The following is a 25,171-nucleotide window of genomic DNA, read 5'->3' on the forward strand; positions in this document are numbered from 1 at the left end:
TTGAAGAAATCCTCACAAATGAAGGGTATAAGCCAACGGATGAAGGCAGCCTCCTTTCCCCCATCCCCGGAGGAAGGATCCCAGGGAATGGAGAGGCACTGGGTCGGAAATAGGAGGCCTGCTTGGGGGATGGGGAGTAGTGCCCTGTGGCTGGAAGGTCATGTTCATTGGCAAGGGGAGGAAAGGTCCCTTGCCGGTGTGTGCAGGCGGGCTTCTGGCAAAGGAGGGGGTTCGGGGCCCTTGCAGGGACTTGAGCCTCAAAGCTAGACTTGCGTGTGCATGGCAGGACTACTGTGAGGATCCGGCAAGGCTCTGGGAAGGGAGCTGCCTTCCCACCACCCTCCTGCCTCCTCCAGCAGGGGCCTCCTCCTGGGGCTCGGCCACTCCCGGCGTCTGTGCCCCCACCCCTGAGCCGATTGGGAGGCAGGCAGGAGGCTCCTCGCGGGGGCTGCGCCGGGTGGGCGGCCGTCCCAGAGCAAGGAGTGAAGCGGGACTGACTGGGCGCCAGCTCCCTCGGAGACATTGCTGGCTGGGCGACCCGCCTGCCCGCTGAGCTTGTGCCCACGGGCTCCGTGAGGCCCTGTGCTCCCGTCTAGGTACTGCAGCACATCGCCCGGGGCTGTGGCATGTCACAGAGGGAGGTCAGAAGGGCCCCCGCCATGCCGGCAGTGGGGCAGAAGCCGGCGAAGGCCAAGCTGCGGCTGGTCGCAGGCCCTGGCAGGAAGCGGAGCCGCCTGAGCAGAACAAGGCAGGACCTGTGGGAAGAGACGAGCTGGAGCGACCGAAGGTGGAGCAGAGCTGGCCCGAGCCCACGGGGGGTCAGGCCCAGCAGCCTGGCTCGTGGCCGGGTAAGGAAATGCCGGACCTGTGGAGGGAGTGGGGGGAGGCAGGGTTGGAGGGGCTGAGGCATCACCTCTGATGGCAAAGCCTCTCTCAGCATTACTGTCCCTGCCCAAGAGGGGGGCCACTGGCGCCTTCGACTCCAAGGCTCCACGCTTGGGTGGTTGGGGTAATTCAGGGGGTCTCAACCAGAGCGCGGCTCAGAGAGCTGGCCCAACTCACTTCTCTGGGGGAACTGAGGCCTGGAGGAATGGGGTGAATTCCCCACAGCCCCAGAACTGCAGCCGGTGGTGGGGTCAGGACAGCAGCTGTGGGTTCTGGCCTCTGGTTGGGGGTCCTTTCTTCTTCACTGCAGCTGCGTCTTCATCTCAGGACCTGGCCGGGCAAGGGTCAGCCTTACGGAGCGGGGGGTGGCTCTTAGCTTCCCGCGGCCCTGGGGCACCCTGATAAGCAGGCTTCAGACTTGGGTGTGGATGGAGCAAGGGCTAGAGTATTAGAGAGAGGAAAGGACTCTCGGCTTCTGAGCCCAGCCTTGCCACCCTGCTGCCATCTGACCCCAAGTGACACCTTCTCTGCGTTTCCTCAGGCGTAAAGCAGGGCAGGACTGAGAGCGGTCAAACAGGGCATGAGGTCCTCAGGTCTCTGTTCAGCGCACTACTGCTCTGGAAGGAGACCTCACACTAGAATGCTCTTAGAAACAGGGGCCGATGGGGGTCCAGTCAGACCCACTCACCTGGGGTCCTCTGTGCAGAGTGAGGCCAGTCCCAAGAATGCTGCACGGGAGCGGAGCCGGGTGAGGACACTGCGCCAGGCCTTCCTGGCCCTGCAGGCCGCTCTGCCCACTGTGCCACCCGACACCAAGCTCTCCAAGTTGGATGTGCTGGTGCTGGCCACCGGCTACATAGCCCACCTCACCCGCACGCTGGGCCACGAGTTGCCCGGCCCCGCCTGGCCTCCCTTCCTGCGTGGACTCTGCTACCTACACCCTCTCAAGGTAGGCCACGAGCCCCGGGCCTTGGGGAATGGGGTTTGGGATGGACTGGACTCAGGCCCCCTGCCCTGAGCAGAGCTGACGTGGGGACCGGGGACTGGCTGCTTCCTGCTCTCTCACAGGGAGAGGAGCCAAGCCCCGCTCTTGGGAATCGGCTGACCCTGGGGGCAGTGGGGGTGGTGATTGGAAATGACTTCATGGAAAATGCGGCTCCTCCAAGAGGAGGGAAATTCGGAGCAGTTTCTGGGGCTGGGACCTGGGAAAGGAAACCGCACCGGGAGAGTCCGAGATTCCAGGGCACATCACCCGATCATCGTATAATGCCTCCGTGTCCTCTGGACTTCTGCCATAGGAGGGATCCCCCTCTGGGAGAACAGGTCTCAGAAAGCCTCACTGGAGAAGCAATCAAGCTGGGGTGGGGGAGGGACCAGCAGTGGGGGGGCAGAGTGTGTGTGTGTGTGTTGGGGGGGTGCTTTCCACCTCCTAGACCGGGACCTGCCTTTCCTGAGCCTCAGCTTTATCATATGTGAAAGGGAAGCTAACACGAGCCTTACTTCCCCTCCATGGTATGAAATGAGATCATGAGTGAAAAGTAGAATTAACAATATTCACCATCACAAATAACAACAATAACAGTATTTGGGTGCAAAAGTTATGCCAGGAGCTGGGCTTAGCACTCCAGTTCTTTCCATCTTCTTGTCCACACGAGAACCCAATGAGGATTACTTTACAGATGAGGAAATCGAATCTTGGGGAGATTAAGTGGCTCAATGCAGTTTGAACCCGAGGGTGTCTGACCTCAGAGCCCATGCTCATAGCCATCAAGCAGGCCAAGGGTGCTGTAAGCTGCTGGTTGCAGAGTGAGCTGTTATAAAGGATGGGTCATCTCTGCCCTCTGAGGCTAGACAGCACTGGAAAGGGCTCAGCCTTGTTTTTATGGAGGATACGTTCACCCTCTCTATCCCCTAAACATCACAGTTCTGAAATGTCTTGAAACTTGAGATTTCTTTCCTCTCATGCAAATATAGCTAAAATGCAAGAACTTGAGACTAAATGGGGACGACTCTGAAATGCTGACAGTGGCAGAGTCGTTTCCTTACCTGTAAAGCGACGACCCAAGTCAGGCCCTTGCATGTAGGAGGTGATGGATAAATATGCTGAAGGAAGAAGAGATGAGAGCCGGTTCTGTCTAGAACTCAGGCAGCGTGGGGGGATGGGAGAGTTAGCAGGGAGCAGTGCCCCTTGGCGCCCCCACCCCATAGAGGGCTGCCAAGAGGAGGGCAGCCCTCAGAGCAGAGTCAACTGGTGTTTTCTGGGGTTGTCCATGCTCCTTCTGGAAGGATGCGCAAGGAGGTCCCCAGCTTAGATGGACGGGCAGCCCTAAGTGTGGCCAGGGGTACCTGGGTTGGGGGCTGAGCAAGAGAAGAGGTCAGGGCTGTTCAGTATCAGGAGGACCCTCTCCTTGCCCCGGCTCTGCTGCCCTCCCCGCTGCCCAGCCCCTGGCTGCTGCCAGCTCTGCCATGCTCCTCCCTCCCCATCATCGGGGGGCTCCTTTCAGGACCTTGCTCTTCTCAGACAGCTCCTCATGAGCCTCTCTGCCAGGCTCAGGGGGTCAGGAGAAGGCAGGGGACCGTAAGTGGTGGTGAGCCCGAGACCACTGTGATCAGGGCAGTCATGGTGGGAGAGGGTCTCAGGGAGGGGAGCTAGGGAAGGCCAAGTTTGGGGTGCCAAGGACTACGAGGGGCTGCAATACTGAGCATTACTCACTTCCCATCCCCGTGTCTTGCAGAAGTGGCCCATGCGATCTCGTCTCTATGCTGGAGGCCTGGGGGGCTCTGGCCTTGAGCCCACTACAGCTACCACCTCAAGCCAAAGAACAACGGAGGCAGAGGCCAGAGCCCAAGTCTCTGAAGAGGCAGACGCTCTCTTTCCCACGAGGCCACGCTCACCAGCTCTCGGTGACAAATGAGCATCACCACTTGCCTTTTTCTCCTAGACTGCGACTCGAGCTTAGGAACCTAGATTCCCTACCAGCCCTGCCTGTCTTCCCTCTGACTCTCAGCCCTCAGATTGGACAGACTCGGGTTCAGCGCCCAGGTTCCAGCACGCAGACCAGGCCAAGCAGTGGGCCCTTCGGCAATGGGAGGGTACTCAGGAGCACTGGGGGAGGCGGGTGTTGTGATGGCTGCAAGGGAAGTGGGAGAGGACAGGGTTTGGTTGGCTTGGACGCTGAGTTAGGGCACCGCCCCTGCTTTCTCCCCTAAGCTTCCCACAAACCCTCCGGACATGCAGGTGCAGAGGTAGAGGCCTAGGAGGGCAGCAGCTGCAGGTGCTGATGGGAAAGCCAAGGGCCGGACAGGCTCTGGGCAGCTGTGAGTGTGAACAGAACTGGGCCAGGGTCACGTAGGCAGATGGAAACTGAAGAAGGGAGCCTGCTTGTTATTGCTCCACAAGACATTACCTGATGTCCAAGAGGCAGGGGGGAATTTAGGAGTCTTGTCTGCACTGTGGTCTCTCCAGCTGCCCCTCATCACTACACTTCCTCCCTCTCTGGGCCCTGCGCCCTTCCACGCTTTTCTTGATAATGACTTAGATTTATGGGTTAAGCCAGAAAGCTTGCATTGCTTGCATTCCAGTTTCCAGAGAAACTTTTTGATGGTCCCAGCTGCCTAGTTTGACATGATCTTATCCCAGAGGCAGGCCTACTGGAACTGAAGCAGACAGCACCTGAAGGCCTTGAATCTGAAGGATATTGATGGGCCTGATTACCTCCTTGAAGGACCTTTGAAGGCGAACACTTACCTTTTCCAGGGGATGATAATTAGTCTTCTCTTTCCATTATGTTAGAAACCTAACCTCCAGGAAAAACAAGATAGGCCTGTGTTCACTGGGTTCTTTATATGATTTTGGCCTAAGGCCTCACTGGCTCTGGAGTTATTTCTACAATCTGTCTACAAATGAGCTCTCCAGGGGCAGCTTCTCCCCACAAGCACTGCCCTCCCAGGCACTCCTTAAGTCTTGCCACGGGGTGCTGGAGATCTCTGAGAGCTTTAGTGGAATTTCTCTCTGGCTCTGAAGAAATCATTTGAGGACTAATCCTAGAGTCTACACATACTAAAAGTAATTTTTCAGATCAGGGACAGCTTCAAACCCAAAGGCACCTGAAGTCCAGACAGAGAAGGAACCAGCTTTTTGTTAAAGATCAGTACCTCAGAGCGGGAGGGGATGGACCAGCTGACTCGAGTCCCAACACGGGTAGCCTTAGAGCCACCACTGCCATTGTGAGACTAAATGAGGCTCTGGCATGACGAGCCACTGCTCCTCCACAGGACTGGACCGGGCAGCAGGGGAAAGGGGCTGAGGGGTGACTCAGCAAGTTGGGGTGGAGGCAGAAAAAGACACAGAACGTCCCAGCCGCGGGCTGCATGGGATGTGGGAGAGCAGCTGAACAGTGGCTGGGAGCCATGGGGAGAAGGTCTCAGCCAAGGCCGAACTCATAAATCTACCAAGTCTCCACTGAGGGACCCACTGAGAACGGCTCCTGAGCAGCTGGATGAGACCAGGCAGGGGCAGAGACCAGGTGTGGGTGGGCATGAGCACAGTGTTCCTCACAAGACCATAAAAGTCCAGCTTGAATGTTCTATTTTTAAAGCCAAATAGCAATAACTTCCTGGTTGAGTTTGAAAGTGGTAGGCAGAGGAACAGATGAATCTCCTCCCAAGCTGGTGGCACACAATCTTTTTCTGGGGAATGAAACTGGGCAAGCTGGTTTGGGGCATACATTGGGGGGTCCCCTTCTGATAGCTAAGGAGACTAGTTGGGGGCCTGCCCCACCTGACCCTGCTCAGACTCCAGCTTTTGCCCAGTCCTATCAGGCCCCCCTGGGGTGACTGCATTACCCTGGTAGAGAAGACCAGGACAGCAAAGGAAGATGAAGCTGGTGGACCGCTGAGGAAGGGGAAGCGCATTCAATACAAGTTGCTTAGGCTGCCCCAGGCTCCTGTTTTCCTTCGTGCCCAGGCCAGTCTGGGGTCCAGAGGCCATGTCCTCCAGCTGGAGAGCAGCCAGCACAGGCCAGGTTGCCAAGGGGCTGCGGAGGAGGCAGAGTCAAGGGAAGGACCAGAGGACGAATGGGAATGACCGGAGGAAATGTCAGGTCAGAGACTTGGATCCACAAAGGAACCAGAACCAGGAGTTCTTTGCCTCTGCAGCAGAGGAATAAAAACACCGGCTCACTGAAGGCTTTTTATTCCCACCAGGTCTAGGGGCATGGGATAGGCAAGAGTGGTAAAAGGCAGGTTAAAACTCAAGTCCAAAGACAGCTTTGGTCCCCCTGGGAACAGGCTCCAAAAGGAACCAGAAGTACAGAGGACAAAATGCCACTAAGGTGGCCTAACTCAGGAGTCAGGGGGATGGCTGGCCCACTTGGCTAGCTTGTACTGCCTGCCCGGGTGCCCATGACCCGAGGTGGCGGGACAGGCAGAGATGGCCAGCACAGCTTCCCCAGAGTTGGATGTGCATCTGCTTCCCGATGAGCAGCAGAGTTGCAGGGCAGAAGCTTGGGCCATGGGAGAAGCAGAGCTGGCCGAGGGATGTCTAAGTAGAAGGTGGAGACTGTGGATTTTACCAGTTGGGAACTAGGGTAATTAAAATACAAGATCTAGTCTTCTCTGAGAAATTCCTTTTCTCTTCCTCTGGAAGGGGCCTGGCTAGGACGAATCAGATGGCACTGTCCTCCTCCTTTTATGGCACAAGCCCCAAACCCAGGCCCCTGCAAGCTTGGTGCTGTAGACCAGGAGCTGGCTCACTGGCCAAATCCAGCCCCCCTCCTCCCACCCCCTGCAGGTTTTTGTAAATAAGTTTTTGTGGGTTATGGTCATACCCATTTGTTTACATGTTACCTATAGCTGCTTTCCTGATACCACAGCAGAGTTGAATAGCTACGACAGATTAAGCCTAAAATATTTACAATATGGCCCTCCAAGAAAAGGTATACCGCCCTTCACTCTAGATCACAGGTATTCAAAGTGTGGTCTGGGGACTCTGGGGGCGTCCCTGAGGCCCCTTCTGCGTGGCCCAAACTATTTTCATAATACAAGATGCTATTTGCCTTTTCTCACACTTCTCTCACGCATCATGGAATTTTCCAGAAACCACACAATATGTGATATCGCAACAGATGGGATGTAGAAGCAGACAGGAGAATCCAGCTATCTCTTGCAACAGACATTAAAGGTATTTGCAAAAATGTAAAACAATGCCACTCTTCCCACTAAATACTTTCCAACACGGAAAATAATTATTTTTCATAAAAATGTTATATATAGTCACATATAGTGGGCTCATTAATGTAATTTTTTGAAGATTTTTTTTCTTTATTTATTTGAGAGAGAGAGAGCACGCACACACATGGGGTGGCAGAGGGGGAGGGAGAAAGAAAGAAGAAGACTCCCGCTGAGCGCAGAGTCCAACTACACACAGATCCCCCACAACCCTGAGATCACGACCCGAGCTGAAACCAAGAGTCAGTCGCTCAACTGACTGAGACACCCAGGTGCCCCTAATTAATGTAATTTTTAAATAACAGCAAGATGTCAGCTGTCGAGTAGCAAGCAAAGGGCAAGGGCCCACCTCAGCCGCCTAGGGCACGAGCTGCAGCATTCCGTGTCAGCTACAGAAGACCGCTGAAGAAGCTGATCGTGCACTGAATAAACCGGGAAGTAACGAGGGGGCAAAGACGACTGAGGTTTTTTTAACCAGAAAAACTTACAAAAAATTATGGTCCAGAAATCAGAACAAGAACAGTCCTCCACATTGAGGATGCTGGAAGAGAAAAACAGGCTCAGTAAATCAGGCCTAAATCACATCAGTTACCTCCGGCTTCAGTGGGCTGGAACCTCTGGGTTGGGGCCAAGTTGGATGAAAATAGATTCCATGTCCCACATCCCAGAAACCACAGCTAACTGCAGGCTGGGCGGCAGAGCCCCTAGAGCTCCTGGTGCAAATATAGGTACACTCTCTATAAAGGTGCGAATTTTAAATAGCGCATGGGGAGGGAGCCCATGTCCGGTGAACAGAAGACCATCAAGGTATCAAGGTCTGATGCGCTCTGAGAAGAAGTGCAGTAGCACAAACCAGAAGTTGAAGCAAAGCTCAGCTGTCACCGCTGAAGTGTGGCCATGTGCCAAGCCTGCTGGGGAGGGCTCCATCTCATCGCCAGTAGCCATGGGCCCGGGTGCTGGGAGGGCCGCCAGATGGGGGATGTGCCAATCAGCAAAACTCCTCCTGCACAGGCCAGGCTGGGTGAACGTGCCTCCCTAACGCAGTTACACTACCCCACCAACTGGCCAAGGAAGTGAGACTCTCTTTCACAAGGCTCATCTATCTTGGCAACAACGCACCACCACCATTATTTCCCTGGACAGAAAGGCAGGCCAGGACAGACCTTTTTCTTTCTTGCTTTTGGCAGCTTTGTCATAAAAATATGCCATTGACTCAGGTCGGGTGGCTCAGTCGGTTAAGGTTAAGCGTCTGCCTTTGGCTCAGGTCATGATCCCGGAGTCCAGGGATCGGAGCCCCTGCATCATCGGGCTCCCTGCTCAGTGGGGAGTCGGCTTCTCCCTCTGCCCCTCACCCCTACTCATGCTTGTGCTTTCTTCTCTCTCTGTCTCTGAAATAAATAAATAAATCTTAAAAAAAAAAGTGTAATTCTAGGGGAGGCTGGGTGGCTCAGTCTCATAAGCCATGGACTCTTGGTTATAGATCAGGTCAGGATCTCAGATCCTGCGATCTAGTTCCACCTTGAGCCCCTCAGGCTCTGCATTCCGCTTACAGTGCCCCTCCCCTCGTGAGTGCTCATGCCTGTGTGTGGGCTCTAAATAAATAAATAAATGAATGAATGAATGAATGAATAAATAAATAAATAAATAAAATCTTAAAAAAAGAAAGAAAGAAAGATAGGTGGAACTCTACATGGGGGGAATGGTGTTACTAAAAAATTATGAAATCCTAGGCTGTATTTGAAATCCCAGGCTGAGTACAGGACGCCGGGTTAATAGATTTTCATGGGATTCTTGTTCTGTGTGAGCTACAGGGAGAGTGGAGGAAGAACAACTGGATAGCCCTTTTTGAAAGGCAGTGTCACTCTGTAGAAGAGATCTTGATATTGCAAATCGCTCCAAGAAACCAGCTGTTAGAAACACTATCAGTGAAGTAGTGGGTGTGTTATTAATGCCTTGCTTATTTAAGACCTAGGACGGAAAGGGGCTGGTCTCACGCATATCAAAAGAAGCCAGAGCCTTCCTCAGCCTCCCCAAAACAGTACAAATCCTATGTCAATCATTTTATGTCCATCCTCCTAAAGCCCTTTTAAGAAGAAAAGTGTTCTTTTCAGCTCAAGATGACAAAGAGATTGGTGGGGCTTTCTGCTCCACTCCCTTCACTGGAGGATTTTTTTTTTTCATCACCATATTACAAGGATGACTTTGTACAAGGTCAGAAGTAGAACTGTCAAGAAGCCTCCCACAAAGCCCTAAATTGGCAAAGCATCTATGTTGAAATATCTCCTCTGGCTTTACCAGAATCTTCTCTTAAATCTACATCCCAAGCCAGGGAAATCAGTTATTTTGAAATACCTCCTCCCAAATTGCAAAATTGTGGAGGAAAGTGACTCTGATCTTGACAGAAGGGTATCTAAAGGAATTGATCAGTTCTCCCATAGTCTTTATTTTATCCCAACTTGATGTGGTCCTGGATGATCACCTCATTATCTAGTCCAATAATAGCTATTCTCACAGGGTTTTCATTCAATCTGTGCTTAGTTATGGCAACTATGCAACTCTGTTTCTCCGGAGACATTCTAAACAAACATGAAGAAACAGATCAGGAAGGAGAAATCTTGGGTTTGTAAAACATACTTGACGCTGAAGTAGAAATTACCTGCCTTGTAGGACTCCTGCATGAGTGACATGTTTTCTAAGAAAAATCGTTGGATTTCTATTTCTGACAATATGGTGGGCTAGATATGCAGGGAAATCCTCCTGGTACAGAACACGCAAAATGATGGATAAAATATTAAAAACATATTTTTAGGGTCGCCTGGGTGGCTCAGTCGGTTAAGCATCCGACTCTTGGTTTTGGCTCAGTTCATGATCTCGGGGTTGTGGGACTGAGCTCCGTGCTCAGCGGGAGTCAGCTTGAGATTCTCTCCCTTCCCCTCTGCTCCTCCCCCCAGATAAATAAATAAAATCTTTAAAAAATATTTTTAAAGATTCTATTTATTTATTTATTTGACAGAGAGAGAGAGGCAGCGAGAGAAGGAACACAAGCAGGGGGAGTGGGAGAGGGAGAAGCAGGCTTCCTGTGGAGCAGGGAGCCTGATGTGGGGCTCGATCCCAGGACCCCGGGATCATGACCTGAGCTGAAGGCAGATGCTTAACCGACTGAGCCACCCACACGCCCCCCAAAAATCATATTTTTAAATGCATTGTTGGGCCGGCAGAAAAGTAGGGGAAAGAAATAAGAGAAGGAATAAGAAACCATAAAACCAAAAATGGTAAGCCAGCACTGAGGCCAGTACTGCCTTGATAGTATCTGCAGATTGTTGGTGCCCCAGGCCAGGGTTTTAATAGGCCAAATTTGGGTGCAAGAGACAAAGCCTGGGACCCATACAAAATGGGAAGATGAGTCAGAGACCCTGTCATAAAGCTGGGGTCACCAAAAGGCAATACCCTCATTGCGGGAAAGAGAATTGGCAACACTTGCTATAAAATAGACCTTGGCTGGGGTGGGGTGGGGGGAGTTCCCCAAAGATTTCTAAGCCCTCAACCTTTGCGGGCCAAAAAAGCCAAAAAAGCCAAAAATTTCGAGTGGTCTCAATTTAGTAGTGTTTCTAGGCACAAGCAAGTACAATTCCTCTCTGGGAGAATATACTTTAAATCTAAGCTTTGAAGGATTCCCATGAATAAAATTGTAACAAACTTGAGCTCAGAGCAAACAGTTATAAAAATCTGAAGGAAACATAAGCCAGCATAAACAAACGATAGCGGAAACACTGAACTGTAAAATCACACTGGCAATGACTGCAGATACAGTAATGTTTAGGTACATGATACGCATTAAACATGTTTCAGATGTTTAAAGAAATAACAAGGATTCTGAAAAGACAATGCAGGAACAAGAGGCTAAAAATGAGCAGGCAAAATTGGGGAAAAATAATAATTTCTAGAAATTAAAAATATAATATTTTAATTAGGAACCCAGCAGATGATTAGAAACTGCTGAAAACAAGTAAATTGGAAAATAGATCTGAAGAAATGACTCAGAATTCAGTACCTATGGACAAAGAAAAGAGATGGAAAATAGAAAAAGAATATAGGAGAATATATTCATGAATCTGAAATAAGGAAATACTGCTTAAAGAAAATATAGCACGAACTCTAAAGGAAAAAATCTGATAAGTTGTACTATATAAAATTAAGAACTTCTATTCATCAAAAGGCACCAATGGAGAGAGTGAAAAAGACAAATTCACAGGCTGGGAGAAGATATTTGGGATGCATATAATCGGAAGGGCTTATATCAAGAATATATTTAAAAACCCCACCAAGCAATAAGAAAAAGACTGACCATCCAACTGTAAATGGGCTACAGACTTAATGAGGAATCTTTTTTCTTTAAAAATTTTTAAGTAATCTCTACACACAATGTGGGGCCTGAACTCACAACCCCAAGATCAAGAGTCGCATGCTCCACCGACTGAGCCAGCCAGGCATCCAAATGAGGAACCGTTCTAAGGAGGATATCCCAGTGGTCAAGATGGCCAACTTCAATAGTGATTAGAAATATGCAAATTAAAATTACAATTCACATTCACCAGAACGGTTATCATCTGTATCTATTAAATCTAGCAAGAACACTCCTAGATATATATGCCCAAAATATGAGTGCACAAGTGCATGGAAAGATGTGTACAAGAATCCTCATAATAGCGTTTATCTGTAATAGCCCCAAACTAGAACCTTGTATTCGTTTTCCTACGGCTGCTGGCGCTGGGCTTCTTGCAACTACAGTCCTCTTTGCCGGGAGCCCCTTGTTAAGCTCCGCCAATAGGGGGTGCTAGAGGAAGCCTGCAAAGTGCTTGCTTTCCGCACCTGAGTGTAGTGGTGGTAAGAGCTCCCCGCAGCCCGCCCCACCCACAACCTCCACCCTCACCCCTACCCCTGCCCCCGCCCCGCCCCGCCCGCTGCCTCAGGGGCTGCACTCGGTTCCACCTTTTCCCCTTCTTGGACCCAGCCTTAATTGTGCCCCTTAAAGATACCAGCACCAACTCTCTAGTACTCCTTCCTCTGAGGTCTGAGTTCCGCCTCCGCCAGGCTCCTCCTCGAAGCCTCTGGGTTCCAGTAAACTTGTACCTTTTCCCTTTGTTAATCGCTACCTCTCCAGGGGCTTCAGTTGCCACCTCTGCGTTTCCTTGGCATTCCCTTTGGCTTATGCTGTCCTTACAGTAAATATCCTCTGTTAAATTAACTGGTCTGTGTACCCGACTGGACCCTGCGTGATAGGATGGCCAAGGTTTGATTCTTTTGGCATCTGGCCTGCCTCCTGACAAGGGATGCACTGAACATCACTCACTCCCCTTTTAAATAGGGAACCTGAGGGCACCAAGTTTCACAGATCCTCACAGCCTCGCTTGGTTGATTGTCGGTGGCGTCTTGACCTGGCTGCAGAAATCAACCAGAGCCAAAGAGAGCAGAGCATCCTGGGTGTCTACTACTGTGACTGCCTGCCAGAAGGACACTTAGGGTCACACCGATCGTTATGAACACTCTCTGGCTGGACTTTCTTTTCCTTCGGTGAATGTGCACGGGAAAATGGCATCTTTCCTAAAATCTTCGTGTCCCTCCTCAGTAGGTTGTTGAGGAAACTGAATTTGAGAACGTCTAATGTCTTAACTCTGCTGTTGCTATGGCCACCATTGTGTCCGTATGTGTTTAATAACGTCATTGTAAGGGCTGATTCTTTAACCAGATTGTAAACAGAGGTTGCCCAGCAAAGGAACAAGAAGGTTATGCAATTTGTAAGCAAAACAATGTGAGCTAAGATCTTGATGGGCCATGATTTTTCAGTGTTCTTCCCTCAGAAGGCTGTACCGACCGTTATGAATCATTATAAACCCAGACCACCCTCCTTCTCCCCCAAAATCCCTGATGGTATATAATTTTCTTAACTCAGGTACACACCTCCATAGTTCCCACCATTTAAATGTGTGTCTAAATAAGGCAGAATACAAGCCATTATTTAAAAACCCATTTTTATTTACACTTTAAGCCAGAATATTCTCATAAGATTTTCCTACTGTATAAATTCTAGGTTGTGCCAATGTTTTGGTTCTGTCCAGAGGCATTATCCTTAGGATCTCGGCTCCTCACCTCCTCAAATGCAATTTCCTGTTGCTTCACTTCAGCCACCCACTCCTATGGTCATGACCTTCACCTTATCATCACCAATAACTACACTGTCTCCAAAATCTCTATTTCAAGAATTCTGACTTGTTCCTTATCTCCTATCCTCCTCCTCCTGTAGGCTAGTGCATGCATTCCAGCATTTCTTCATTCTTACTGAAACCTGTGACTCATATACTAACCATCTTGCCTCATGTCCTCACTTCCTCTTTATTCATGTCAGATTCCACGTTCATTATTGTAATTGCTCTCTTGCACATACCACTATCCTTTGCCTCCCCTGCACTGTGTTTGCTTGGCAACATCCTGACCCTGTATTATTTTCCACTCCAGGCCTTGCCTGAACATGGCTGGAGATGAACATCAACTTGCTCAGTGACCTCCCTTGAAATTCTCACCATGAATCTCAAATGGGCACTCAACACTCTATGGCAACTTTCCCTGGTGCGTTTCCCTACCACATTCTAACACATTTATTTCCCGTTCTTTTTCTCTACTCAGCCCTCCCAGCTTGCCTTCACCACATGCTTCATGGAGAAAACAAGAGCCATCAGGCAGGAACCCCTCCGTCATCATACCAACAGCCACACCTACCATTTCCCAGCTGTGTGCCCACACTCAAAAGGGACAAAGTCTGCCTTCTCTGTGAAGCAACAACCCAGCCCCTCTTGCCCTTTAGAAGGGCCTCACTTCTAAAAATATTCCCTCTGCCTCCTTCTACATCCTTAGCTTTTTCCATCCCTGGGTCATTTATATGAGCATATAAACACTCCCTAGTATAATATCTCCCATTACACCACACTTCTCTGTCCCGCTGCATAGCAAAACTTTTTTTTTTAAGTGTTATTTATTTATTTGAGAGAGAGAGAGAATGGGGGGAGGAGCAGAGGGAGAGGGAAAGAGAAACCCAAGCAGACTCCATGCTCAGGGCAGAGCCCAATGCAAGGCTCGATCCCATAACCCTGAGATCATGCCCTGAACCAAAATCAAGAGTCGGACACTTAACTGACTGGGCCACCCAGGTGCCCCTGCATAGCAAAACTTTAAAAAAAATACTCTCTGTTGTCTTTCCTCATTCACTCACTCCAACCAGGTGTCTATCTCCATCTTACCGCTAAAACCACACTGGTAAGGTCGTTGATGGCCTCCCTTTTGCCAAATCCAATGTTCATTTCTATGGCCTCATCTTAGTGTTTTGTTTTGAGCATCATTTGACCCTTTTGACAATCCTGTACTTTTTAAAAAGATTTTATTTATTTATTTGAGACAGAGAGAGAGAGAGCACACAAGTGGGGAGAGAGAGGCAGAGGGAGAAGCAGACTCCCCACTGAGCAGGAAGCCTGACGTGGGGCTTAATCCCAGGACCCTGGGACCATGTTCTGAGCCGAAGGCAGACTCTTAACTGACTGAGCCACCCAGGTGCCCCTTACTTTTTTTTTTTTAAGCAGGCTCCACATCCAACGTGGGGTCTGAACCCATGACCCCAAGATCAAGAGTCTCACGCTCTGCCGGCTGAGCCAGCCAGGTGCCCAACTCTGTCCCTTCTTCTTCTTCTTTCTTCTTCCTCTTCTTCTTCTTCTTCTTCTTCCTCTTCTTCTTCTTACTTTTCTTTTTAAGATTGATTTATTCAGTAGAGAGCAAGAGAGTACCTGTGCACAAGTGGGGGTAGGAGAAGAGAGGGGAAAAAAATCCTCAAGCAGACTCCCCACCGAGAGCGGAGCCTGACATGGGACTGGATCCCAGGACCCTGAGATAATTACCTGAGCCTAAATCAAGAGCCGGACCCTCAACCAACTGAGCCACCCAGGCACCCCCAACTCTATCTCTTCTTGAAACACTTTTCTTCTTTAGGTTCCTTAACCAACTGTTCCTTTTCTTCTTCCTGGCCCCTCCTTCTCTGTTCTATTTCTAAATGTCAAAGTATCATGGAGAAAATTCGCAAGATAAAAATCACTATAAGCAGGGGTGGGAGGGATGGCGTGGTTGGGTGATGGACATTGGAGAGGGTATGTACTATGGTGGGCGCTGTGAATTGTGTAAGACTGATGAATCACAGACCTGTACCTCTGAAACAAATAATACATCATATGTTAATTTAAAAAATCACTATAAGCAAAGTCAAAAGGCAAATGACAACATGGCCAACTGTAATGGAAAAAACTTGGTTTTTTCCTTCCTAAGTAGGTGAAAACCCAGTTCTTCCCTGCTCTGTGTTTTTCTCTTGTGTGTCTCCTTTACCTTTACAGAGAATACTTCACTTCTGACACTCTGGTCACAAATGTATGAGGGTTTCGCCCCAAACACTAAGCAACTCTCCTGACACGAGCTGGGTGTCCTACAATTTAACTCACTCCTGGCATTATCTACCTGAGATAGAGTCAGATGTCATAGGTAAGGGTTCAGTCCCACAAGACTGCTCCTCACTCCCACCCTCACTTCAGACACCAGTCTCAAGCTCAGGTTATCACCTGTGGTTCTGATCTACTGGCTATAGCCGCCCCCCCCCCCCAGTTTAATTAATTTGCTAGGGTGGCTCACATAACTCAGGGAAACACTTATGTTTTCCAGTTCATTAAAGTATATAATAAAGGATACAGATGAACAGCTAGATGAGGAGACACACAGGGCGAGGTCTGGAAGGGTCCCAAGAGCAGGAGTTTCTGTCCCAGTGATTTTAGGGTCCATCACCCTCCTAGTGTGGATGTGTTTGCCAGTCTGGAAGTTCCCTGAACCCCATACGATTGGGATTTTATGGAGGCTTCCTCATGTAGGCATGATCAATTATTAACTCCATTTCCAGCCCCTCTCCCCTCTCTGGAGTATGGGGGATGGGGCTGAAAATTCCAAGCTTCTCATCATAGTGTGGTCTTTCTGGAGACCAGCCTCCATCTAGGAGCCCACCCAGAATCACCTCATTAGAACAAAAAATATACCTGGTTCTCTTATCCCTTAGAAACTTATGAGGGTTTTAAGAGCCCTGTGTCAAAGATGCTCTTTGTGCTCTTACCATTTAGAAAATTACAAGGGTTTTAGGAGCTCTGTGCCAGGAACTGGGGGCAGAGGCCAACATATATATTTTCTATTATCTCATAACAGTATTTATAGTTCAGGTCATGGATATAGTGATAATATCCCTAATATTTCTTTTTTTTTTTTAAGATTTTACTTATTTATTTGTCAGAGAGAGAGAGAGCACAAGCAGGGGGAGTGGCAGAGGGAGAGAGAGAGAAGCAGGCTCCCTGCTGAGCAAGGAGCCTGATGTGGGACTCGATCCCAGGACCCTGGGATCATGACCTGAGCCAAAGGCAGACACTCAACTGACTGAGCCACCCAGGCATCCCAATATCCCTAATATTTCAAGAGAATTTTCTTTATCCTAGAAATCAATAGAAAAGAGACCAATCACCCAACAGAAAAATGGAGAAAGAATATGAACAGATGGCTCTCAGGAAAGGGATGCAAATACCGTTTAGGATACAAAGAAATAGACAAACTCATTAGTAATAAAGAGAAATAAAGATGAAAGTCACACCAAAATATCATTTTCAACTATCATACTGACAAAAATCCAAAAGTTTGACAGCATGTCCTATGGGAAAACAGGTCTCCTATATTGCTGTGAAATTAATATGAAAAGATCTCTGAGACGGATTTTTAAATGGGTAAAAGGAAAAGGACAGGAGCGCCTGGGTGGCTCAGTCATTAAGCGTCTGCCTTCGGCTCAGGTCATGATCCCAGGGCCCTGGGATCAATTCCCACATTGGGCTCCCTGCTCAGCGGGAAGCCTGCTTCTCCCTCTCCCACTTCCCCTGCTTGTGTTCCCTCTCTCACTGTTTCTCTCTGTCAAATAAATAAATAAAATAAAAATCTTTAATAACAATGAAAAGCGGTTACTTGTTATAGTGGGAACTGGAGTGGATGGAGGATAAGGTGAAAGTGAGTCTTTTAAGTATACACCTTTTAACAAAAGAAACAAAGAACTATGGTCCAAAGAATTTTCTAAAAGGCAAATCATTATATGTGATAAAAACGGAATACTGTTTTGTTTTTTAAGTATCCAGAAGTTTTGAAATGCACCGTTATGGCTATGACTCCTGTATGTACAATTGCACAGATATTTTTTGTGTGTGTCTGGATCCTGGCATGACTGCTTATTTCAGAGAAAACTAATAGGCAGAGAACTTTTTTTTTTTTACGTCAAAAGGGTAATTAAAGGGTATCTAAAGTGCCAGAAAAAATAATGTGGTGCAATGGCTTCTTGGCAGCCCTGGAACAGGATGTTACAACACATTTCCCAAATATTCTGTTAATAGGAATCCTCCTGGCCACATAGAATGATAATGAGCTTATTTCACATGAAATGTGTCAGTATGGTAGTTATGAATAATCTGAGAGGGAAAGCAAGAAATGGACAGTCAACTGAAATACTGTCATTGGACATTTATGCTGCTACAATTTGGCAGCCTTTCCATCATTCAAAATATGTTCTCACTGGGCAAGAGAAGCCACACAATCAATTGATTTAAAAAGACAAATACCATATGATTTCCCTTATATGTGGAGTTTCAACAAACAAACAAAAAAACAGACTCATAGATACAGAGAATAGATTGGTGATTGCAAGAGGCAGGGAGTAGGGGGTGGGAGCAATAGGTGGATTTTTTTTTATTTTTTATTTTTTTATTTTTTAAAGATTTTATTTATTTATTCATGAGAGACAGAGGCAGAGGGAGAAGCAGGCTCCCCGCGGAGCAGGAGCCCCGCGGAGCAGAGAGCCCAGGTTTTTTAGTTTAAATAAACAGAATAAAAAATTTTTATATAAAGATAAAACTTGGGGGCGCCTGGGTGGCTCAGTCGTTAAGCGTCTGCCTTCGGCTCAGGTCATGATCGCAGGGCCCTGGGATCAATTCCCACATTGGGCTCCCTGCTCCGCAGGAAGCCTGCTTCTCCCTCTCCCACTCTCCCTTCTTGTGTTCCCTCTCTTGCTGTCTCTCTCTGTCAAATAAATAAAATCTTTAAAAAAATAATAAATAACTAAATAATTTTAAAAAAAGATAAAACTTGGAAGCAACCTGAATGTCCATTGACAAATGAATTGATAAGCAAAATATGGTATATACATACAACGGAACATTATTTAGCCTTTAAAAAAAGGAAATTCTGCAAAATGGATGAAACTTGAGGGGCGCCTGGGTGGCTCAGTTAATAAGCATCTGCCTTTGGCTCAGGTCATGATCACAGGGTCCCCAGATCGAGCCCCGCATCGGGTTCCCTGCTCCCTGCTTGGAGGGAAGCCTGCTTCCCCCTCTCCCACTTCCCCTGCTTGTGTTCCCTCTTTCAGTGTCTCTCTCTGTCAAATAAAGAAAGAAAATCTAAAGAAAAAAAAGAAACTTGAAGATGTTGAGCTTAGTGAAATAAACTGGACACAAAAAGACAAATACTGTATGAATCCACTTACATGAGGTACTTCGAGTAGTCGAAACCATAGAGACAGAAAATAGAATCGTGGTTTCCAGGGGCTAGATGGAGGGGGTGAATGGGGAGTTATTGACTAAGGGTATAGAGTTTCAGTTTTACAAGATGAATAGAGTTCTGGAGATGGACGGTGGTGATGGATGCACAACAATATGAAGGTATTTAATACTACTAAACCATACACTTAAAAATGGTTAAAATGCGGATGCCTGGGTGGCTTAGTTGGTTAAGCCTCTGCCTTCGGCTTGGGTCATGATCCCAGGGTCCTGGGATCAAGCCCCGCATCCGCATCAGGGTCCCCGCTCAGTGGGAAACCTGCTTTTCCCTCTCCCACTCCCCCTACTTGTGTTCCCTCTCTTGCTGTATCTCTGAAATAAATAAAATCTTTTTTAAAAAATGGTTAGGATGGTAAATTTTAAGTTATGTGTGTTTTATCACAATAAAAAAAATTGGAAAAAAAGAAAGCTAGGTGGCTTTGTTAATACCAGACAAAGTAGACTTCAGAACAATAAAACCAGGGGTGCCTAGTAGCTCAGTCGTTAGGCATCTGCCTTCACTCAGGTCATGATCCCAGAGTCCTGGGATGGAGCCCCGCATCTGGCTCCGCGGGAAGCCTGCTTCTCCCTCTCCCATTCCCCCTGCTTGTGTTCCCTCTCTCGCTGTCTCTCTCTCTGTCAAATAAATAAATCAAATCTTTAAAAAAAAAAAAAGAACAATAAAAGAACCAGAGATAAAGAGGAACATTTTATAATGATAAGAGAGCCAATTGACAAGGAAGAAATAATAATCCTAAATGTGTATTCACCTAATAACAAAGTTTTAAAACACATGAATTAAAAACTGATAGACACAAAAGGAGAAACTGACAAATCCACAATTATAGTTGGAGATTTCCACACTTTTCTCTGTGTAGCTAATAGAACAAGTAGACAGAAAATCAGTAAGCACAAAGAAGCTCTGAACAACACCATCAACCAATTCGATGGAATTAACATTTATAGAACAAGAACAGCAGGAAGTCTTTCTTTTCAAGTGCACATGGAACATTCACATCCAAAAAGGTAGACCATATTCTGGGCCATAAAATAAATCTTAACAAATTATTAAGAATTAAAATCACATAAGGTATATTCTATAACCTCAAAAGAATTAGATTAAAAACAATAACAGAAAGATATCTGGATAATTCCCAGATAATTGGATATTAAACAACACACTTCTAAGCAACCCATGGATCAAGGAAGAAGTCTTCAGTGAAATTAGAGAAAATATTTGAGCTAAACTAAAATGAAAATACAGCCTATTAAAACTTGTGAAATGCAGATAAAGCAGTGCTCAGAGGGAAACTTATAGCATGAAAAGTTTTGTTTTTAAAGATTTTATTTATTTGACAGAGAGAGACACAGCGAGAGAGGGAACACAAGCAGGGGGAGTGGGAGAGAGAGAAGCAGGCTCATTGCTGAGCAGGGAGCCCGATGCAGGGCTCGATCCCAGGACCCTGGGATCATGACCTGAGCCGAAGGCAGACGCTTAACGACTGAGCCACCCAGGCGCCCCGTGAGAAGTTTTTATTAGAAAAAATTATCTAAAATCAATCATCTAAGCTCCCACCTTAAGAAATTTTTTTTTAAGATTTTATTTATTTATTTGACAGAGAGAGACACAGTGAGAGAGGGAACACAAGCAGGGGGAATGGAAGAGGGAGAAGCAGGCCTCCCGCTGAGCAGGGAGCCCGATGCGGGGCTCGATTCCAGGACCCTGGGATCATGACCTGAGCCAAAGGCGGACGCTCAACGACTGAGCCACCCAGGCGCCCCAAGAAAATTTTTTTAAAAATTAAAAAATAAGAACAAATTCAACTGAAAGCATGCAAAAGAAAATAAAGATAAAGATAAGAGCAGAAATCAATACAACTGAAAACAAGAAAACAACAGAGAAAAATCAATAAAACTAAAAGCCAGTTCTTTGGGAAGAATAATAAAATTGATAAACCTCTAGCCAGACTGAAAAAAGAAGACACAAATTATCCATATAGGAATAAAAAGGAAATATCACTACAGACTCTACAGATCCTACAGACATAAAGTGTTACCAGAAAAAAACCCAAAAACCAAAAAAACCAAAGTGTATCAGAAAAAAACACCAAAAACCAAAAAACCAAAACCAACCAAATAAACAAAATCCTCTATGCCCATAAATTTGACAACTTAGATGAAATGGGCTGATTTGCTGTTAAAAGATACAAATTACCAAAACCCATTCAAGAAGAGACAATAGCTGAATAGTCCCATATCTATCAAAGAAATTGAGTTCATTGTGAAAAGCCCTCCAACAAAGAAAACTCCAGGCTCAGATGGTTTAGCTGGCAAATTCTACCAAATATTTAAATAAGTAATAATGCCAATTTGACATAATCTCCTGCAGAAAATAGAAGAGAAGGAAACACATCCCAAGTCACTTATGAGACCAACATTTCTGTCTTAGGTCAGGGTGCTATAATGAAGTAGCATAAACTGGGTGGCTTATAAACTACAGAAATTTATTTTTCACAGTTATTGAGGCTGGAAGTCCAAGATCAGGGTACCAGCATGGTTAGAATTCTGGTTAAGGCCCTCTTCTGGGTTACAGACTGCTGTTTTCTCATTGTATCCTCATATGGTAGAAACAGTGCAAGAGAGCTCTTTGGGATCCCTTTCATAAGGGCCCTAATATCATTCAAGAAGGCTTCACCTTCATGACTAATTACCTCCCAAAGGCCCTACCTCCTAATACCACCACACTGGGGGTTAGTATTTCAACATATGAATTTGGGGGGAAAAAACTTTCTGTCCAAATGCAATTACCTTAATATCAAAACCAGAAACAGTGTGGTATTAGGTTAAAGGATAGGCACATAGGTCAATGGAACAGAGCACAGAGTTCAAAAATAGACCCACACAATGGATCTTTTTTTAAAGGAGGCTCCATGCCCAGTGTGGAGCTCAACAAGGAGCTTGAACTCACAACCCTGAGATCAAGACCTGAGCTGAGATCAAGAGTCAGATGCTTAACTGACCAAGCCACCCAGGTGCCCCCACACAATTGATTTTTCACAAAAGTGCAATGGCAATTCAATGGAGAAATGACTGTCTTTTGAACAAATGGTGGTGGAATAACTGGATGCCCATTGGCAAAGCAAAATGAGCCACAACACATACTTCACATTGTATACAAATTTAACTCAGAATGGATCATAAACTTAAATATAAAATCTAAAAGTATAAAAACTTTAAAAGAAAACACAGGAGGGAATCTTTGTAACTTGGAGTTAGGCAAAGATTCTAAGAAATGACACCAAAAGCATAATCCAGAAAAGAAAAACCTGACAAATGGGATTTCATCAAGACTTAAAACTGACTCTGTGAAGAATACTCTTAAGAGAATGAAAAGACAATTCATAGATGGGAAGAAAATATTTATAAATCACATATCAGAAAAAGGACTTGTATCCAAGATACATGAAGAACTCTTAGAATGAAATGAAAGGAAACCAATTTTTTAAAAATGCCAAAGATTTGAAACTATAAAAATACTAGAAGAGAGCACAGTCAGTAAGTTCTCTGACATCATCTGTAGCAACATTTTTCCAGATATGTCTCCTGAGATCAGGGAAACAAAAGCAAAAATAAACTACTGGGACTACATGAAAATAAAAAGCTTCTGCACAGCAAAGGAAACAATCAACAAACCTAAGAGACAACCTACTGAATAGGAAAAGATATTTGCAAATGACATATCCAATAAATGGTTAGTATCCAAAATACATAAAGAACTTACACAACTCGGGCACCTGGGTGGCTCAGTTGGTTAAGCAACTGCCTTCGGCTCAGGTCATGATCCTGGAGTCCCGGGATCGAGTCCCGCATCGGGCTCCCTGCTCAGCGGGGAGCCTGCTTCTCCCTCTGACCCTCCCCCCTCTCATGTACTCTCTCTCATTCTCGCTCTCTCAAATAAATAAATAAATCTTTAAAAAAAAAAAGAAGTTACACAACTCAACATGAAAAAACCCCAAATAATCCAATTAAAAATGGGCAGAAGGGGTGCCTGGGTGACTCAGCAGTCAGTTAAGCGTCTGACTCTTGCTCTCAGCTCAGGACTTGATCTCAGGATTGTGAGTTCAAGCCCTGCATTGGACTCCACACGGGGTCTGGAGCCTACTTAAAAAAAAAAAATGGGCAGAAGTCATGGATAGACATTTCTCCAAAGAAGACATACAGATGGCCAACAGACATATGAAAAGATGCTCAACATCACTCATCATCAGGGAGATGCAAATCAAGACCACAATGAGATATCACCTCACACCGGTCAGAACAACTAACATAAAAAACACAGGAAACAAGTAAACAAGTGTTGGTGAGGATGTGGAGAAAAGGAACCCTTGTGCACTGTTGGTGGGAATGAGAACTGGTGCATCCACTGTGGAAAACAGTATGGAGGTTCCTCAAAAAATTAAAAATAGAATTACATATGATCCAGTAATTCCACTACTGAGTATTTACCCAAAGAATACAAAAACATTAATTTGGAAAAATATATGCACCCCTATGTTTATTGCATTATTTACAATAGCCATATTATGGAAGCAGCCCAAGTGTCCATCACAGATGAATGGATTAAGAAGATGTTGGCGCCTGGGTGGCTCAGTCAGTTAAGCATCTGCCTTCAGTTCAGGTCATGATCCCAGGGTCCTGGGATCGATTCCCACATTGGGCTCCCTGCTCCGTGGGGAGCCTGTTTCTCCCTCTGCCTCTGCCTTCCTCTCTCTCTGTCTCTTATGAATAAATAAAGAAAATTTTTTAAAAATGTGGTATATATATACAATGGAATGTTACTCAGCCATAAAAAATAGTGAAGTCTTGCCATTTACAACATAGATGGCTCTAGAAAGTATAAGGCTAAGTGAAATCAGTCAAAGAAAGACGAATACCATATGATTTCACTCATGTGTGGAATTTAAGAAAGAAAACAAATGAACAAAGAAAAAAGGAGACAAATAAAAAACCAGACTCTTAATTATGGAGTACAAATTGATGGTTACCAAAGGGGAGGGTGGTGGGGAGATGGGTAAAATGGTAAAATAGGTAAAGGGAATTAAGAGTACACTTATGATGAGCACTGAGCAATGTAAAGAATTGTTGAATCACTATATTGTACACCTGAAACTAACGCTGTATGTTAGCTATACTGGAATTAAATATTTTTTTAAAAAGGGGCAAAGAGGCCGCCTGGGTGGCTCAGTTGGTTAAGCGACTGCCTTCGACTCAGGTCATGATCCTGGAGTCCCGGGATCGAGTCCCGCATCGGGCTCCCTGCTCGGCAGGGAGTCTGCTTCTCCCTCTGACCCTCCTCCCTCTCATTCTGTCTCTGTCTCTCATTCTCTCTGTCTCTCAAAATAAATAAATAAAATCTTTAAAAAAAATAAATAAAAAAAATAAAAAAATAAAAAGGGGCAAAGATTTGAACTGACACTTCACCAAAGAAGCTATATGGATGCCAAATAAGTACATGAAAAAATGCTCAAAATCATTAGTCATTAGGAAACTGCAAATCAAAATCATAATGGTATACCATTTCATACCCACCGAGATGGCTATAACAAAAAATACAGACAACAACAGGTGCTGATGAGGATGTGGAAACATTGGAACTCCAGTCCACCACTGGTGGGAATGTAAAATGGCACAGCTGCTGTGAAAAACAGTTTGGCAGTTCCTCAAAAACTTAAACATAGAATTACCACATGATCCAGCAATTCTACTCCTGGGTATATAGCCAAGAGAACTGAAAGCACGTTCACACAAAAACTTGTCCACAAATATTCATAGCAGCATTATTCATACTAGCCCAAATGTAGAAATAACCTAAATATTTGAGTGATGAATGGATGAGCAAAGTGTTGTATATCCATACAATGGAATATCGTGGAATGAAAAGGAATGAACTATTAATGCATGCTACAACATGGATAAACCTTGAAAACATCATGCTAGGTGAATGAAGCCAGACACAAAAGGCCACGTGTTGCATGATGTGATCCCATTTATACGATTGTCCAGCATAGGCAAACCCATAGAGACAAAAAGTAGATTAGTTATTGTCAGAGGATGAGGGTAGAAGGGGTCAACAGGTACAGGGTTTCTCTTGTGGGGTATCTTAATCAACTGCAGCTGCCGTAACAAAATACTATACACTGGGTGGCTTAAACAACAGAAATTTAGGGATACCTGGGTGGCTCAGCCGGTTAAGTATCTGCCCTTGGCTTAGGTCATGATCCTGGGGTCCTGGGATCGAGTCCCATGTCGGGCTCCTTGGTCAGCAGGGAGCCTGCTTCTCCCTCTGCCTGCAGCTCCCTCTGCTTGTG

The 25,171-nt window shown here is 46.2% G+C and overlaps 3 protein-coding genes across 3 annotated transcripts in view; 1 reads left to right on the plus strand and 2 right to left on the minus strand.

Annotated features, from left to right (window-relative positions):
* The window catches only part of PREB (prolactin regulatory element binding), a 47,843-nt gene extending 22,673 nt beyond the window's left edge, over positions 1–25,170 (minus strand). The window contains exon 1 of the mRNA XM_064571984.1: positions 25,035–25,170. The gene's annotated coding sequence lies outside the window, so the exon portion shown is untranslated. The remainder of the gene's footprint in view (positions 1–25,034) is intronic.
* The window catches only part of PRR30 (proline rich 30), a 43,303-nt gene extending 18,132 nt beyond the window's left edge, over positions 1–25,171 (minus strand). The window contains exon 1 of the mRNA XM_045883949.3: positions 25,035–25,171. The gene's annotated coding sequence lies outside the window, so the exon portion shown is untranslated. The remainder of the gene's footprint in view (positions 1–25,034) is intronic.
* Positions 627–3,939, plus strand: TCF23 (transcription factor 23). The gene is made up of 3 exons (XM_045884262.3): positions 627–848; positions 1,592–1,834; positions 3,621–3,939. The coding sequence occupies exons 1-3, from the start codon at positions 627–629 to the stop codon at positions 3,798–3,800; spliced, it is 645 nt and encodes a 214-aa protein (XP_045740218.1). The 3' UTR covers positions 3,801–3,939.

The sequence above is a fragment of the Mirounga angustirostris genome, unplaced genomic scaffold (genome assembly GCF_029215605.1).
Source record: "Mirounga angustirostris isolate CCGP_5_RB_7025 unplaced genomic scaffold, mMirAng1.0.hap1 SCAF_10, whole genome shotgun sequence".
NCBI classification, from domain to species: domain Eukaryota; kingdom Metazoa; phylum Chordata; class Mammalia; order Carnivora; family Phocidae; genus Mirounga; species Mirounga angustirostris.

Coding starts and splice junctions, on each gene's coding strand:
- TCF23 (XM_045884262.3), top strand. CDS start 627: ATGTCACAGAGGGAGGTCAGAAGGGCCCCCGCCATGCCGGCAGTGGGG. Junction 849..1,591: donor GCAGCCTGGCTCGTGGCCGG/GTAAGGAAATGC, acceptor TCCTCTGTGCAG/AGTGAGGCCAGTCCCAAGAA. Junction 1,835..3,620: donor GCTACCTACACCCTCTCAAG/GTAGGCCACGAG, acceptor CGTGTCTTGCAG/AAGTGGCCCATGCGATCTCG.